This window comes from Paroedura picta, chromosome 3 (genome assembly GCF_049243985.1).
Source record: "Paroedura picta isolate Pp20150507F chromosome 3, Ppicta_v3.0, whole genome shotgun sequence".
Taxonomy (NCBI): Eukaryota; Metazoa; Chordata; class Lepidosauria; order Squamata; family Gekkonidae; genus Paroedura; species Paroedura picta.
Window position 1 is genome coordinate 190,056 of NC_135371.1, and position 15,324 is coordinate 205,379.

General features: G+C 55.2%; 1 protein-coding gene across 2 annotated transcripts; it reads left to right on the plus strand.

Annotated features, from left to right (window-relative positions):
- Positions 1-8,191: 8,191 nt before the first annotated feature.
- Positions 8,192-13,008, plus strand: LOC143831476 (HLA class II histocompatibility antigen, DR alpha chain-like). Of its 2 annotated transcripts, none has more exons than XR_013228889.1 (5): positions 8,192-8,367; positions 9,895-10,155; positions 10,348-10,629; positions 11,288-11,495; positions 11,876-13,008. XR_013228889.1 is itself a non-coding variant. In XM_077324483.1 (5 exons), the coding sequence occupies exons 1-5, from the start codon at positions 8,295-8,297 to the stop codon at positions 11,877-11,879; spliced, it is 774 nt and encodes a 257-aa protein (XP_077180598.1). In that variant the 5' UTR covers positions 8,193-8,294; the 3' UTR covers positions 11,880-13,008. The 2 variants fall into 2 exon arrangements, 1 of the variants encoding a protein (XP_077180598.1); XM_077324483.1 differs by having other exon boundaries at positions 8,193-8,367; positions 11,288-11,441.
- Positions 13,009-15,324: the final 2,316 nt, after the last annotated feature.

Sequence of the window (15,324 nt, forward strand, 5' to 3'; positions counted from 1 at the left end):
TCCAACCTCACAGAGGCACACAAGCACTCCACATACATACACCTGGCTGCCGAATGTGGGCTGTCCGCCTTTAGAAGCTGACTGTCAGAATTCCCAGGTAAAATCCCATGATTTTAATTTTTTTTTTCCAATGAATTGATTCTGTGGCCTGCTTGGCCTGTCTTGCCCTGATGTAACACAGGTGCTTTGGTTTGATGCTCCAAGGTGGTTTGACAACTCCCCCCTATGCTCCCGCACACTGCCTTCCCTGTTTGGGGCTAGTACCCCCTAGACCTGCTGGCCACCTCTGAGGAGATTGCTCCCGAGTGCCCTCTGCGCCCTTGCCTCAAGCAGGCCCCGTGGTTCACGGCGGAGCTTCGGGAGAGGAAGAAGGAAGTGAGACGGCTAGAGCGAGTGTGGTGGAAGACTCGTGACGAGGCAGCAAGAACCTCTCATCGCACGCTTAGGAGGGCGTAGGAGATGGCGGTGAAAGCGGCAAAGGGGGACTACTTTGCCACGGAAATTGCATCTGCTAGCTCTCGCCCAGCCCAATTATTTAGGGAAGTTTGGACCCTTACTGCCCTCGAGGGAGGGCATCCAAATAGTAGTCAGTTGGAACTTGGCTGTGAGGCTTTTGCGAGCTTTTTTGCAGATAAGGTCTTGTCACTCCGCCGTGACCTTCCTGCCACAAGAAGCTCCGTGGCCGTTACGGGGGGGGGGGGGGGTTTGATGGCTTCAGGCAGCTCTTTATCCGAAAGGGACAAATTGCCAGGGTCAGTGAGGGCGACCACTTGTCCCCTTGATCCCTGTCTGTAGTGGTTGCTTAAGACCAGCGACCCTCGGATTGGTGTTCCCCTGAGGGAGATGATGATGATGATGATGATTCTATTTATTTCCCATCACTCCCTACACGCTCGTGGCGGGTAACAATATTATTATTATTATTATTATTATTATTAGATTTATTTCCCGCCTCTCCCGATAGGCTCGAGGCGGGTCACAACAACTAATCCCATTAAAATATCAATCTACTAACTAACATGGCAGCTAAAAATCCCATCCCTCCCCCAATTATTAAGAGGTGAAGAGGAAAGGATAGGGGAGTAGCGTACACTCCAACTCCTAGGGGGGGAGCGATGTCCCTGATTTGCTGACCCCAGCCTCAACCATAGACCTGGTGGAAGAGCTCCGTTTTACAGGCCCTGCGGAAAGCTGACAAATCCCGCAGGGCCCGCAGATCACCCGGGAGCTCATTCCACCAGGTAGGGGCCAGGACTGAAAAAGCCCTGGCCCTGGTCGAGGCCAGGCGCGCTTCCTTCGGGCCGGGAATGACCAACAGGTTCTCACCCGCAGAGCGTAAGGCCCTGCGGGGGACATAGAGCGGTAGGCGGTCCCTCAGGTATGTGGGTCCCAACCCGCGTATGGCCTTGAAGGTTAAAACCAAAACCTTGAACCGGATCCGGGCAGCAATTGGCAGCCAATGCAGCTGCCTCAGCACCGGCTGGATGTGGGCCCTCCAAGATGTTCCAGTGAGGACCCTGGCAGCTGCATTTTGTACCAGCTGTAGTTTCTGGATCAAGGACAAGGGTAGGCCTGTGTAGAGCGAGTTACAGAAATCTATTCTGGAGGTGACTGTCGCATGGATCACTGTGGCCAAGTGGTCAGAGGACAGGTAGGGCGCTAGTAGCCGGGCCTGGCGAAGGTAGAAAAATGCCTGGCCCGCTACCTGTTCCTGCCCCCTTCTCCCCAGCCACAGGACCTCCGTCTTGGAGGGGTTGAGTTTCAGGCGACTCTGCTCGAACCATTCTGTCACTGCTTCCAAACATCTGGCAAATGGTTCCGGGGGGGGTTCGGGTGACCGTCCATTAGGAGATAGAGCTGGGTGTCATCAGCGTACTGATGGCAACCCAGCCCAAAGCTCCGTACCAGCTGGGCCAGAGGGCGCATAAAGATGTTAAACAATGTGGGGGAGAGGACCGCACCCTGAGGGACCCCGCAAGGGAGTCTATAGGGCCGCGAGAGCTCATCCCCCACAGCAACCCTCTGGGACCGGTTCTGGAGGAAGGAGCGTATCCAGCACAAGGCTGTGCCCCGTATCCCCGTACCGGCCAGGCGATGGACCAACAGTTCGTCAAAGGCGATGTCAAAGGCCGCCGATAGGTCTAAAAGGACCAACACGGCTGACCCGCCTCTATCCAGCTGGCGACGGAGGTCATCCAGCAGAGCGACCAAAACCGTCTCCACCCCGTGGCCAGGACGGAAGCCAGACTGATATGGATCGAGTGCTGAAGTTTCCTCCAAGAATGCCAGGAGCTGGTCTGCTGCCGCCCTCTCCACCACCTTGCCCAGGAACGCTAAATGCGACACTGGGCGGTAGTTAACAGGGTCCAGCGGGTCCAGCGATGGTTTCTTCAGGAGAGGGCGGACCACCGCCTCCTTGAGCCGCTCAGGAAACTCTCCCGTACTCAGAGAGGAGTTGATGATGTCTCTGAGCTGGCCTTCTATCTTCTGGCCACCTCCCTTGAGGAGCCAAGAAGGACAGGGGTCGAGGGGGCAGGTGGTCGCCCTGACTGAACCTAGCAACTTGTCCACTTCAGAAGAAGAGAGCCGCCTGAAGCCATCAAACCTCACTACCAATGGCGGCCAACAGGTCTCCAGTTCATTAACTGTATTAATTGTGGCGGGAAGGTCGCGGCGGAGTGACAAGACTTTATCCGCAAAATAGCTCGCAAATGCCTCGCAGCCGATTTCCAATTGTCTGGTGTTTTGGCGCCCCTCAAGGGCGGTAAGTGATCTAACTATCCTGAATAATTGAGCCGGGCGAGAGCTTGCGGACGCGATTTCCGTGGCAAAAAACGTTTAGCCACTTTCACCGCCATCTCATACGCCCTCATAAGCGTGCGATAAGATGTTCTTGTAGCCTCGTCACGAGTCTTCCGCCACACTCGCTCCAGTCGTCTCACTTCCCTCTTCTTCTCCCGGAGCACCCCCGTGTACCAGGGGGCCCGTTTGAGTCGAGGGCAGAGAGGACGTTTAGGGGCGATCTCATCTATGGCGGCCGTCAGGCGGGACTGCCAGTCCCCCACCATGGCCGCAAGTGAGTCGCCAGGAGGCATTGGGTCCCGCAGAGCATTCTGGAAACCAAGCGGATCCGTGAATCTCTGCGGGCGGGCAAAAATATGCCCGCCGCCCAACTGGGGAGGGGGTGGCATCTCGTGCCGGGCCCGCAGGGCATAGTGGTCTGACCACGGCACAGCCAAAGCTGTATCCAGATCCACCTCTATCCCGGAGTCAAAAATCAAGTCAAGTGTGTGGCCGGCGTAATGGGTGGGCCAAGCAACAAATTGCAAGAGCCCCAGTGTCGCCATGGATGACACCAGGTCCCCGTCAAGTCCTGAAGAGGGCGCGTCCGCGTGGACGTTGAAGTCACCCAGGATTAGAAGCCTGGGGAACTGCAACGCCCAGGCGGCCGCCGCCTCCAGCAGGCGGGGCAGGGCATCTGGCGGAGCCTTGGGCGGACGATATACTAGCCAGATAGCCAAGCTCTCGACCGAGCACAACTCAATACCGACACACTCCACCCCACCGATTTCCGGCCCCGGGAGAGCCCTGTAGGAGAGAGCCTCCCGGACCGATTGCCACCCCCCTCCTCTCTTGTGGGTCTGGGATTGGTGAAGAATGGAGTATCCTGGTGGGGCCAGTTCTCTCAAGGCCACCTCCTCTCCATCTCTCAGCCAGGTCTCCGTTATGCACGCAAGGTCAGCCTTTGACTCCGCAAAGAAGTGTTGCAGAGTCGCAGCCTTGTTCTTGATCGACCTTGGATTGCACAAGACCAATGTCGGACCCACTTTCCTCTTAGCCTCCACCCTCACATTCCTGGGGATGGGACGGAGGTTAGAAGGGGATCGAGCACACCCAGAGCGCCGGTCGTGTTTCCACGGCCGGGCCCTATACGGGACACCAGTGCTCCCAACCCTTCTCTTGTCCAACCTCCTCCCCCAGCCATAGCGCCCCTGGCCTGTGATCGTCGGGATCCCGGCCCCTCTATATGTTCCCCCCCCTGACCAAAACTTCCCCTCCATAATTCCTCCCACCTACCCCTATTTTAATAGTCTTAAAATCCCCCATTAAACCCCCGTTAAAACACTATAAAAATACCCAACACGGCGGAAAATACCAGTCTCCCTTATCCGAACAAGGGCATTGGGGGATGGAGGGTGATGATGACTACTTCAAACCCCCCAGGGGGGCAATGTTCTTCCTCACCAATCCCAGCCTCCACCATAGACCTGGTGGAAGAGCTCCGTTTTACAGGCCCTGCGGAAAGCTGACAAATCCCACAGGGCCCGCAGCTCACCCGGGAGCTCATTCCACCAGGTGGGGGCCAGGACAGAGAAAGCCCTGGCCCTGGTTGAGGCTAGGCACGCTTCTCTGGGGCCGGGAACGATCAGTAGGTTTTCCAAGATATTCCAGTGAGGACCCTGGCAGCTGCATCTTGCAGTAGCTGAAGTTTCCAGATCAAGGACAAGGGCAGGCCCGCGTAGAGCAATTATTGTTGTTGTTGTTGTTGTTGTTGTTGTTGTTGTTGTTGTTGTTGTTAACCTCTCCCTTACATCAGGATAATTCCCTTAGCGGCTCAAGGAGGCGGTGGTTCACCCTCTTCTGAAAAAGCCATGGCTTGATCTGTGGGGCCCTGCCAGCTCCGCCCAGTATTGCAGCCCTGAGGAAAGTAGTTGAGAGGGCAAACCCCTGTATTGCTTGTTGTATGCTTGATGCTGCAGCCCTGACACTGCCTTCGTTGTATGGCTGCAATGCACAGCAAATCCGGATCCCTACGACTATGAGCAGTAAACGAAACAAAAAGCAAATACTTGAACCGGGTCGGTCCAGGCAACCAGCAGGCTGGCCAAGACGGATCACATCCACTGGGGGTCTGGATGCCATTTGCCATTTCTTGGAGCTTCTTGAGCTTGACTTCACTCTGGCTTAAGTCAGAGCAGCGCGTGCCTTCCAAGGAAGACCATCCCAATCCATGTTGCAGCCAGAGGAACTCAGTTGCTGCTGTTTTGCAAAGTTGCATCTCCTCTCACACTCCTCACATCCATACTCAAGGCATGTATCGCCTGGGAGGTGAAGTTCAAACTCTTAGCCACGGCACAGCCTAAGGCATTGATGCTGAGGGCATTCCTAGTCACTCCTCCACTAGTTCCACCAAGCGACAGGGCCAAGGCAGTGTGGTCCCCTTTGGTAAGTAATGGAGTGTTAGAGTCGCCATCGGAGGGGAGTGGGAGTGGGCCCGGAGTGGGCAGCATCAGTGTGAATCTGGGTATTGTGCAGGGCCCTCCTGTGGTGTTTGCTGGGACATACGAGAAGCCGTCTGACCCCACAATAGAAACCGTCCCACCGGAAACTCACGGCAGGTCTCTTGGAGGGGGGGGGGAGTGGTCTCTGATTGATTACATTGGAGGTCATTCTCAGGGACATGATCCAAGTAACCCTCTTTGCACCCTGAAAAATAAAAATCTTCCTCAGATATTGTCACATTTCGAACCTGTAACTGGGCCATGCAACGATGCCCGACTGTGTCCGCTCAGATCCCGCCGACAAAAGAGCCACTGAGTGGAATGCAGTGCAAAAAAAAAGAAAGGATGACCAAATCTTCAAAAAAGGGAGGAAGGATGACCCAGGAAACTACAGACCAGTGAGTCTGACCTCTGTTGTGGGGAAGATAATGGAGCAGATATTAAAGGTAGCGATCTGCAAACATCTGGAGGACAATTTGGTGATCCAAGGAAGTCAGCATGGATTTGTCTCCAACAGGTCCTGCCAGACCAACCTAGTTTCCTTTTTTGACCAAGTAACAGGTTTGCTGGATCGGGGAAATTCGGTTGATGTCGTTTACTTGGATTTTAGTAAAGCTTTTGACAAGGTTCCCCATGATGTTCTGATGGATAAGTTGAAGGACTGCAATCTGGATTTTCAGATAGTTAAGTGGATAGGGAATTGGTTAGAGAACCACAGAGTCGTTGTCAGTGGTGTTTCATCAGACTGGAGGGAGGTGAGTAGCGGGGTGGCTCAGGGCTCGGCCCGTTACTATTTAACGTATTTATTAATGATCTAGACTAGATGAGGGGGTGGAGGGACTACTCATCAAGTTTGCAGATGACACCAAATTGGGAGGACTGGCAAATACTCTGGAAGATAGAGACAGAGTTCAACGAGATCTGAACACAATGGAAAAATGGGCAGATGAGAACAAGATGCAATTTAATAATAAAGATAAGTGTAAAGTTCTGCATCTGGGTCAGAAAAATGAAAAGCATGCCTACTGGATGGGGGATACGCTTCTAGGTAACACTGTGTGTGAACGAGACCTTGGGGTACTTGTGGATTGTAAACTAAACATGAGCAGGCAGTGTGATGCAGTGGTTAAAAAGGCGAATGCCATTTTGGGCTGTATCAACAGGGTCATCACATCAAAATCACAAGATGTCATAGTCCCATTGTATACGGCACTGGTCAGACCACACCTGGAGTACAGTGTGGAGTTCTGGAGGCCTCACTTCAAGAAGGACGTAGGTAAAATTGAAAGGGTACAGAGGAGAGCGATGAGGATGATCTGGGGCCAAGGGACCAAGCCCTATGAAGATAGGTTGAGGGACTTGGGAATGTTCAGCCTGGAGAAAAGGAGGTTGAGAGGGGACATGATAGCCCTCTTTAAGTATTTGAAAGGTTGTCACTTGGAGGAGGGCAGGATGCTGTTTCCGTTGGCTGCAGAGGCGAGGACACGCAGTAATGGGTTTAAACTTCAAATACAACGATATAGGCTAGATATCAGGAAAAAAAGTTTCACAGGCAGAGTAGTTCAGCAATGGAATAGGCTGCCTCAGGAGGTGGTGAGCTCCCCCTCACTGGCAGTCTTCAAGCAAAGGTTGGATACACACTTTTCTTGGATGCTTTAGGATGCTTAGGGCTGATCCTGCGTTGAGCAGGGGGTTGGACTAGATGGCCTGTGTGGCCCCTTCCAACTCTAATATTCTGTGATTCTATGAAAGTGAAAGCTGAATAATGGTAGGAATGGTTTTGCGTAAATCCTTCTTCTTTCACTTTATTAGAGTCTTGTGGTTTACAAAGATGGAATCTTAAAAAAAAATCGCGCAGTTCCCCAGGGAACTGCACTGCACCCCCCCCAGAAATCCCCTGCGCGAGGGGGGGGGGATATTTCGCTCCTTCCAACGCCAGCGGCCCAAAAGAACACCAATGAGAATTAAATCCGAGGTCGCGTCATCAGTCTCCGGGCAGAGACATCAGCCGCTAGTCCCGCGTAGAAAGATGTATTTTTTTCCACCCGTCGAATGAAGACCCGGCAAAGGGGCAAGTGTGTGTGTGTGTTTGTGTGTGTATGTACACACATACATGGGGGCAACAAAGCTTGCGTCCAGGGGCAACTTTAGGGCCCCACAAAGTTTCCTGTTGCGCATCAGCTCTCCTCTGCAGGCGCAACTTCTCCAGCCCCCTGGAGGCTGCTGGGTGCCCTGCGGGCCTTCCCTGTCGGGGGGCTTCGGCCGCCGGATGCTGGCCTCCACCCACCCACCCACCCCCCGCCACCCTCCGATACGCGGGGCTTGTGGGAGTCCGTGCCAGTGGATCGGGAGACCTGTGCGAGCAGCACGCGGAAGAATGAAAGTCTTCGGCCCTGGGCGCCAAGTTTGTGCTGCTGCTTTGAACCAAGACGGCGACCCTCCTGATCTAAGACTCCGCTTCTGCCCACCCAATTCTTTCTCCTGGGATGGCTGCCCCCGCGAAGCCCCCGCTGCCCCCCCCAAGCGTCTGCCTAACCCGCTGGTAACTGAGAGCAATCCTGTGCAGCAGAATTCGCGATCTCTTTCTTTCCTCCCCAGTCATGACGGCTCAAGCGCTGACGTTATCTTCCCTCCAAACAACCCTGCGAGGTGGGCTAGGCGTGCGGAGAGCGACTCGCCCGAGAACCCCCCCCCCGTGGGGGAGTGGGATTCGAATGTGGTTCCCATTCTTGCCCCTGAACCACCCACGCGGCTCGGGGCGCCTTCGCCCTGCTGGGACACTTTCCGGGAAGACCTTGTCCGCAGCTCCGTCTGTCTGCGGCTCGGAGGCGTTTGGGGCCCCCTCTACCCAGCAACAGGTAGGTCAGCACCCAGGCCTTTTTGTCATTGGCTGCCTCAGTCCCCCGCCCCCCCCCGCCCCGATCCGGGCTTAGTCCCGCGCCTCTGCCCCGCGGCTGCCCCATAGCTGCCTGCTGCTCCTTGCCGCCGCACGGGGCTCCTCCCGCCGCTGAGATGGCAACCGGAATGAAGGGCTTGGCCGGGTACCTGTGGCTGCTGCCCCTCCTGGGTTGCCACCTCGTGCCAGGTAAGCCATGTCCCCCCCCCCCGCCCGGGAGGGAGGGAATCCTGGGCGGCCAGGAGGGAGGGGGGGGAAGAGAAGCTCCGGATGCCCTCCCCCCCCCCCCCCGCTGGCCAGGCTCTCCAGGCGGGGCTCCTGCCGGCCGGAGATTTTGACTTCGCCAAAGGAAGCGCCCCCCCCCCCTACAACAGCAGAAAAGCAGGCTGGGTGTGGTGCTTAGGGGTGCCTACTGATAATCTGGCTAGCCGGGTTTGATTCCCCGCTCCTCCTCCATCTGCAGCCAGCTGGGTGGCCTTGGACTCTCCACAGCCTTGATAGAACACTTCTAACTGAACAGTTCTGTCAGGGCTCTCTTTAGAGGTTCAGCCCCCTCACAGGATGTCTGTTATGGGGAGAGGAATGGGAGGTGAATGGAAGAAGAAGAAGAAGAAGAAGAAGAAGAGTTGGTTCTTATATGCCGCTTTTCCCTACCCGAAGGAGGCTCAGAGCGGCTTACAGTTGCCTTCCCATTCCTCTCTTTGAGACTCCTTGGGGTAGAGGAAAGCGGCATATAAGAACCAACTCTTCTTCTAAGTGCCCTACGTGGGGACGGGGAGGTTAAGGGCCAAGTTCTCTGTGCTGACTGGGCAGAGGCCTTGGGTGAAAGCCCGCCTCCTCTTGCACTGGCTCTGGGGGGTGGTGGTGGTGAATCTTCATCTGTCTATTTGGTCAGGAGAAGTCAAGTGGGGAGGGGGGAGAACAGCTCCTTCCAACAGCCCTCCCCCCCCCCTTGGCCTGGCTTCCGCATCCCCTCCCCCCAGCTCTGGAAAGGGGGAAGCAGGTGCTTACATCAAGAATTACCTCCAGGCCAAGCTGAATTCTGGAGATTTTGGGTGGGGGGATCACTTGGGGCTTCCTCTGGAGGTGGTGGGTTCTCCATCTTTGGAAATTTCTAAACAGAGGCTCGAGAGCCATCTGACAGAGAGGCTGATTCTGTGAAGGCTCAAGGTGTGGCGGGTCACAGTGGGTGAGCGAGAGGGTTGTGAGTGTCCTGCATAGTTCAGGGGGTTGGACTAGAGGTCCCTTCCAACTCTATGATTCTATGAAATTGGGGTCCCTGTGGGCAGGCAGGTATTTGTGAGTTCCTGCATTCTGCAGGGGGGTTGGACTAGATGACCCTGGAGGTCCCTTCCAAGTTTAGGATTCTAGAACCGGCACCGCAAGGGTGCCCTACTCAGCTGCTGGGTGGGCAGGCAGGGCTTCAGACTGGATCCTCCCCCTCCCACCCTCATGGAGGGGGGGCTGGTGGGCGGTCCCATCTCTTCCTTTCTCTCCTCACCACCAGGCAGGATTGGGACCGGGCTGCCCAGAGCCACTATTCCCCCCCCCCCACAGACACACACACACACACACAAAGTGTGAGCTGCTCAGAGAGTCCCCTTTTCTTTAGCTTGCGAAGTGTGAATGGCGGGGAGGCCCACGGCAGGCTCCCTCTCTCTGGCTCTTCCTGCACCCCTCTTCTCTCTCTCCCTGCCCCTGCCCCGGTCTTTGCAGGGGAGGAAGTGCTGTCCCAGGTGGCCTTTGTGCAGCGCAGCCTGAACTCCTCTGAGCAGGGCCCTGGAGAGTTCATGTTCGACTGGGATGGGGACGAGATCTTCCACGTGGACCTGGAGGACAAGGAGACCGTCTGGCGGCTGCCCCAGTTCCAGGAGTTCACCGGCTTCCAGGCCGAGGGGGCCCTGGGCAACATCGCAGTGCTCCGCTCCAACCTGGACATCCTCATGCGTCGCTCCAATTACACCCCAGCCCAGAACGGTACTGAGGTGGGGCACAGAGGGAGGGATGGGGGTGTAGACAGGACCCCCCCCCCAAGGGATCCGCCTAATCCCAGCCTCCTGGTAGGGGCTCTCCAGAGAAGTCTGCCTGTCCCCACGCCCCCCCACCCCCCAGCTTTAGCTCTCTCCTGACAGCCACCCCCTCTCCCTCCCCCTCCCCACATGCCTCTAGTCCCCCCGAAGGTGATGGTGTACCCGGAGAAGCCGGTGGTGCTGGGGGAGCCCAACGTGCTCATCTGCCTGGCAAACGAGTTCTCGCCCCCCGTGATCAATCTCACCTGGTGGAAGAACGGGCAGAAGGTGAAGAACCAGGAGAAGGAGATAGACTTCTACCCCAACGTGGACAACTCCTTCCGGAGGTTCTCCTACCTGCCCTTCGTCCCTGACCCCGAGGACATCTACTACTGCCGGGTGGAGCATTGGGGTCTGGCTCAGCCCCTCACCAAGGAGTGGAGTAAGGATCCGGGGTGGGAATCAGGGAGGGGGGTTTTCCCCTCACTTGCAGACCCCTCCCCCCCCCCCCCGGTATCTGAAACAGGAGAGTCCTGCCAAGGGACCAGCCCTCCAGTGCAGCACTGACCAGGGGAGCCGATTCTCACATGGAGTCCACAGAATCACCCAGGAGTGTCATGGCCACCTTCCCTCAAAGGCCCGAGAGCCCAGCTGGGGGTCCTGGGTTTTGCAGGAAGGTAGATTTTAGGGGAAAGACTCCTGACCCAGTTGGGCTTCCAGATGAGAACCCTTTCCCCATCATCCCCCACAGGATCCCTCCCGCCCTCTCACCACCTGCAACACTAGAGGGGGCCTATCTGGTCCGGTGGGGGGGACTCATCTCCAACATCCCAGACCCCCTCCCACACACACACACACTGACAAAACTCTGTTTTCTGTGCCCTCCACGTCAGACAGAGGAGTCCATTTTGGCCACCCCTGGGCTTAATCCTGCCCAAAGAAAGCATCGGAAAGAAAACAGCCACCCTGTCAAGAGGGCTACTCTTGGGTCAAGGGGGGGGGAGAACATGAAGCCCTGGAGGAGGCAGAACCCAGGGGAGGGGTGCTGGATCCGGCCCCTCCCCCTCTCCCACTTCAGCTAAGGCGCCTCCCCCTCGCAGATACCAACATGCCCAAGCCCCTCCCGGAGACAGCGGAGAACGTGGCCTGTGGCCTGGGCCTGGCCGTGGGCATCGCGGGCATCGTCCTGGGCACCGTCCTCATCTTCAGGAGCCGGAGGAAGCACGACGAGGACAACTTCCGCCGGGGGCCCCTGTGAGTCCCACCAGCCGCCCCTGACAGAGAGCTTGGAGCGGAAGGCCTGACAATGTGGGTGGGGAGACACCGCTCCTGGGGTGGGGGTGAGGAATGTGGACCAAAAGGAAGGACCCTAATGTTGCATGGGGGCGGGAGGGGGGGCTTGCTGTTCTAAGTGGGATTCAGGTGGGTCACCGTGTGGGTCTGAAGCAGCAGAGCAAAGTCGAAGTCCAGGGGCACCTGGAAGACCTTGTTGCAACTCTTCTGGGTCGAATCTCCGGAGAAGTCTCTGCATGCCCCCAAGTGCCTCTCTCCAGGCTAGAACTCTGCTGGTTTTAAAGCTGCCCCTGGACTCCTGATGCGTTCTAAGCATGAAGTGGGCGGGGCTCCCCTCTGGGGAGGTCTTTAGCCAGGCAGATTCTCACACAAGCACTCTTCTCCTTCCCTTCCAGGTAATCAAGGTGACCCTCCCTTCTAGTCGAGATCTGCACCTGCCTGATTTCCGACTTGCCTCCTCTGCTGCTCCTTGCTTGGCCAAACCTGTCCTCCTGGAGGGAGAAATGTGGGGCACCCCCTGACCCCCAGCAGCCCTCCCACCAAGAGGGAGCCAAACCTGAAATGGCCGTGCAGGGGCCCAGTCAGCTGGTGGCCAGGGAAGGGGTCAGCCATGCCTCCCCCCCCCCGACAGTCCTAAAAGGGAAGTTAGTGGGCCCACAGGAATCCCTCCCCCTTGGACCAGGGTCAAGTGAGGCCCCTTCCTGTTCTTTTGCCCCTCACGGCCTGAGTCATGTCCTTCCCTGGTGCTCCTGAATCTCTTCCCAAGGAAAGGGCTCCCCTCCAGTCTCTGAGATGCTCCATTTCTGGAGGGGAGGTGGGGATTTCCCTGGAGATGCAGACTGTCTCTCACTGCTGGTATGGGGGGGGGGTCCCTGGCCTAGTTTCTGGATCCAGGGGATCTCTGGGAAGAGCCTGATTTTGGTCTTGAGTGAGCTGGACACAGGATTTCTTCCATGTCAGGGATCTGGAGAGAGCCTGCTGAAGTTCTGGGCATTATCCTATTATCTCCCATCTAACTGCTAGCAGTCTGTCAGTGAGGAAGGAGGCCTTGGGGATGGCTCCTCTCCTGTGACTTTAGCGGCCACCTGGAAGGGAAAAGTCATGCAGGTTGTGGACTGGCAGTGTAGCCACCAGGAGATGGTTCTCGTAAGATCCTGCCCCATGAAGACACCCCCTCCCACAGCCATCCGCAGCCTATTGCCAAGGCTTCCTCAAGAGCAAATCCAACCCCTTCTGCTGTCCTGGCCCCATCCCTATCCTGTCCGTCTTCTGAATCAGGAATAAACAGAAAGGTGACTCCCCCCCCCCAGTTCCTCCCAGTCTTTTTTTCTGTTTTTCTAACCTGAAGCTAAAAGGTAGGAGAACCCACAAAGGTGTCACTGGGTGCTTTCCAATATTGTTTGTCCCATTTAGAAGAGGCTTAGAGGGTTGTTTTTGCTGGCAAAGTTTAAGGTAACAGAAGAAAGAACCTACCATAGGCTATAATTAACATTTAAACAATTTAACAATAAATACAAATAGAAATGTCTTATGTCTTCTTTTAATCGTCATAAAACAACCAAAGCAGCCTCCAGATTTAAACCATTTCAAAGTGGCATTTTCATCAGTGGTTGTTTTTCCGACTTAGTATTTGCTGATGGTCTAGCCCAGTGGTCCCCAACCTTTTTATCATCGGGGACCGATCAACACTTGACAATTTTACTGTGGCCCAGGGGGGGGGGGGAGTCAGCCTTGGAGAAAAGGAGGTTGAGAGGGGACATGATAGCCCTCTTTAAGTATTTGAAAGGTTGTCACTTGGAGGAGGGCAGGATGCTGTTTCTGCTGGCTGCAGAGGAGAGGACATGCAGTAATGGGTTTAAACTTCAAGTACAATGATATAGGCTAGATATCAGGAAAAATATTTTCACAGTAGGAGTAGTTCAGCAGTGGAATAGGCTGCCTAAGGAGGTGGTGAGCTCCCCCTCACTGGCAGTCTTCAAGCAAAGGTTGGATGCACACTTTTCTTGGACGCTTTAGGATGCTTAGGGCTGATCCTGCGTTGAGCAGGGGGTTGGACTAGATGGCCTGTATGGCCCCTTCCAACTCTATGATTCTAGTCTTTTGCTGAGGGACGTCGCCGCCTGAGCCCCTGCTCCGCTTGCTTTCCTGCCGGTGCCCCTGATTTCCCACCATCCACGGGGAGCGCTGCCAGCAGAATCTGTGCAGTGCCATGCTGAGGGGGAGCCCCAGCCATGGCAGCCGCTGGAGAGCACCAAAGGTGAGCCAGTGGCAGAGTGGCAGGGCAGCCCCCGAGGCAGCAGCCGGGGAGGAGGACGAGGAGGAGCCACGGACCGATAATGTTCCCCAGACCGGGGGTTGGGGACCACTGGTCTAGTCCTTTGCTACGATCTATTCTTCACAGAATTTAAACAATATATAGGTCTTTGACTGCTCTTTAGAAGGCCAGATCCTGAAGATGAAACTCAAATACTTTGGCCACCTCATGAGAAGGAAGGACTCCCTGCAGAAGAGCCTAATGCTGGGAGCGATCGAGGGCAAAAGAAGAAGGGGGCGACAGAGAATGAGGTGGCTGGATGGAGTCACTGAAGCAGTCGGTGCAAACTTAAATGGACTCCGGGGAACAGTAGAGGGCAGGAAGGCCTGGAGGATCATTGTCCATGGGGTCGCGATGGGTCGGACATGACTTCGCACATAACAACAACAAATAGGTCTTTGGCTCAAAGGTATGGGGAAGCTTAGTCTTTTGTTTAAATGTTAATTATCGCCTAGGGTAGGTTCTTTCTTCTGTTATCATATTCATGTCAAACCGTCCTTTTTCATGGCAGAATTTAAGGAGCACAGCAGCAGCTACTTACAGAAAAAATGGCTTTACTGAGTAGAAGCAACTTTGTAATGAGAGGAGAGATATAGCCCTAACAGTGTAGCTGACTGTTTCTGAGGAAGTGTGTTTGCACACAAAAGCTTATCCCTTGAATAAAACTTTGCTGGTCTCAAAGGTGTCCCTGGACTCAGACTTTGACTCACTATTGTTCTTCATTCTGGAGGCAAGCAGGTAAGTGAGCTCAAAGGAACAGGAAGTCTCCAATTGAACTAATCAGGAGGCAGAAGGAGATTATCTGAAGAACACCTGATCTGAATATGCCAACTACACATTTCCTCCTGCAGGATATTTTTCCTTCAGTGGTGAATCAGGCATGCTTCGGATCATCATGCATATTCAAAAAGTTATTTCCCTCCTTGCCACAAAGACTTTCGGCTGCCCATTTTCCTCCAATTAAGAGACTGGATATTTTCCTCCAGGCTGGTTGGCAACCTTAGCAAGCAGGCACCTCCCAGCTCTCTGGCCTGGTGGGGACCAGGGGAACATGTTTCAGTGGGGGATTCCATAGTTGGGGTGTCAGAGCAGAGAAGGCCCTGTCCCCTGTACTGTGTGCAGTTCTGGAGGCCTCACTTCAAGAAGGACGTTGATAAAATTGAAAGGGTACAGAGGAGAGTGACGAAGATGATCTGGGGCCAAGGGACCAAGCCCTATGAAGATAGATTGAGGGACTTGGGAATGTTCAGCCTGGAGAAAAGGAGGTTGAGAGGGGACATGATAGCCCTCTTTAAGCATTTGAAGGGTTGTCATTTGGAGGAGGGCAGGATGCTGTTTCTGCTGGCTGCAGAGGAGAGGACACGCAGTAATGAGTTTAAACTTCAAGTACAACGATATAGGCTAGATATCAGGAAAAAGTTTTTCACAGTCAGAGTAGTTCAGCAGTGGAATAGGCTGCCTAAGGAGGTGGTGATCTCCCCCTCACTGGCAGTCTTCAAGCAAAGGCTGGATACACACTTTTCTTGGATG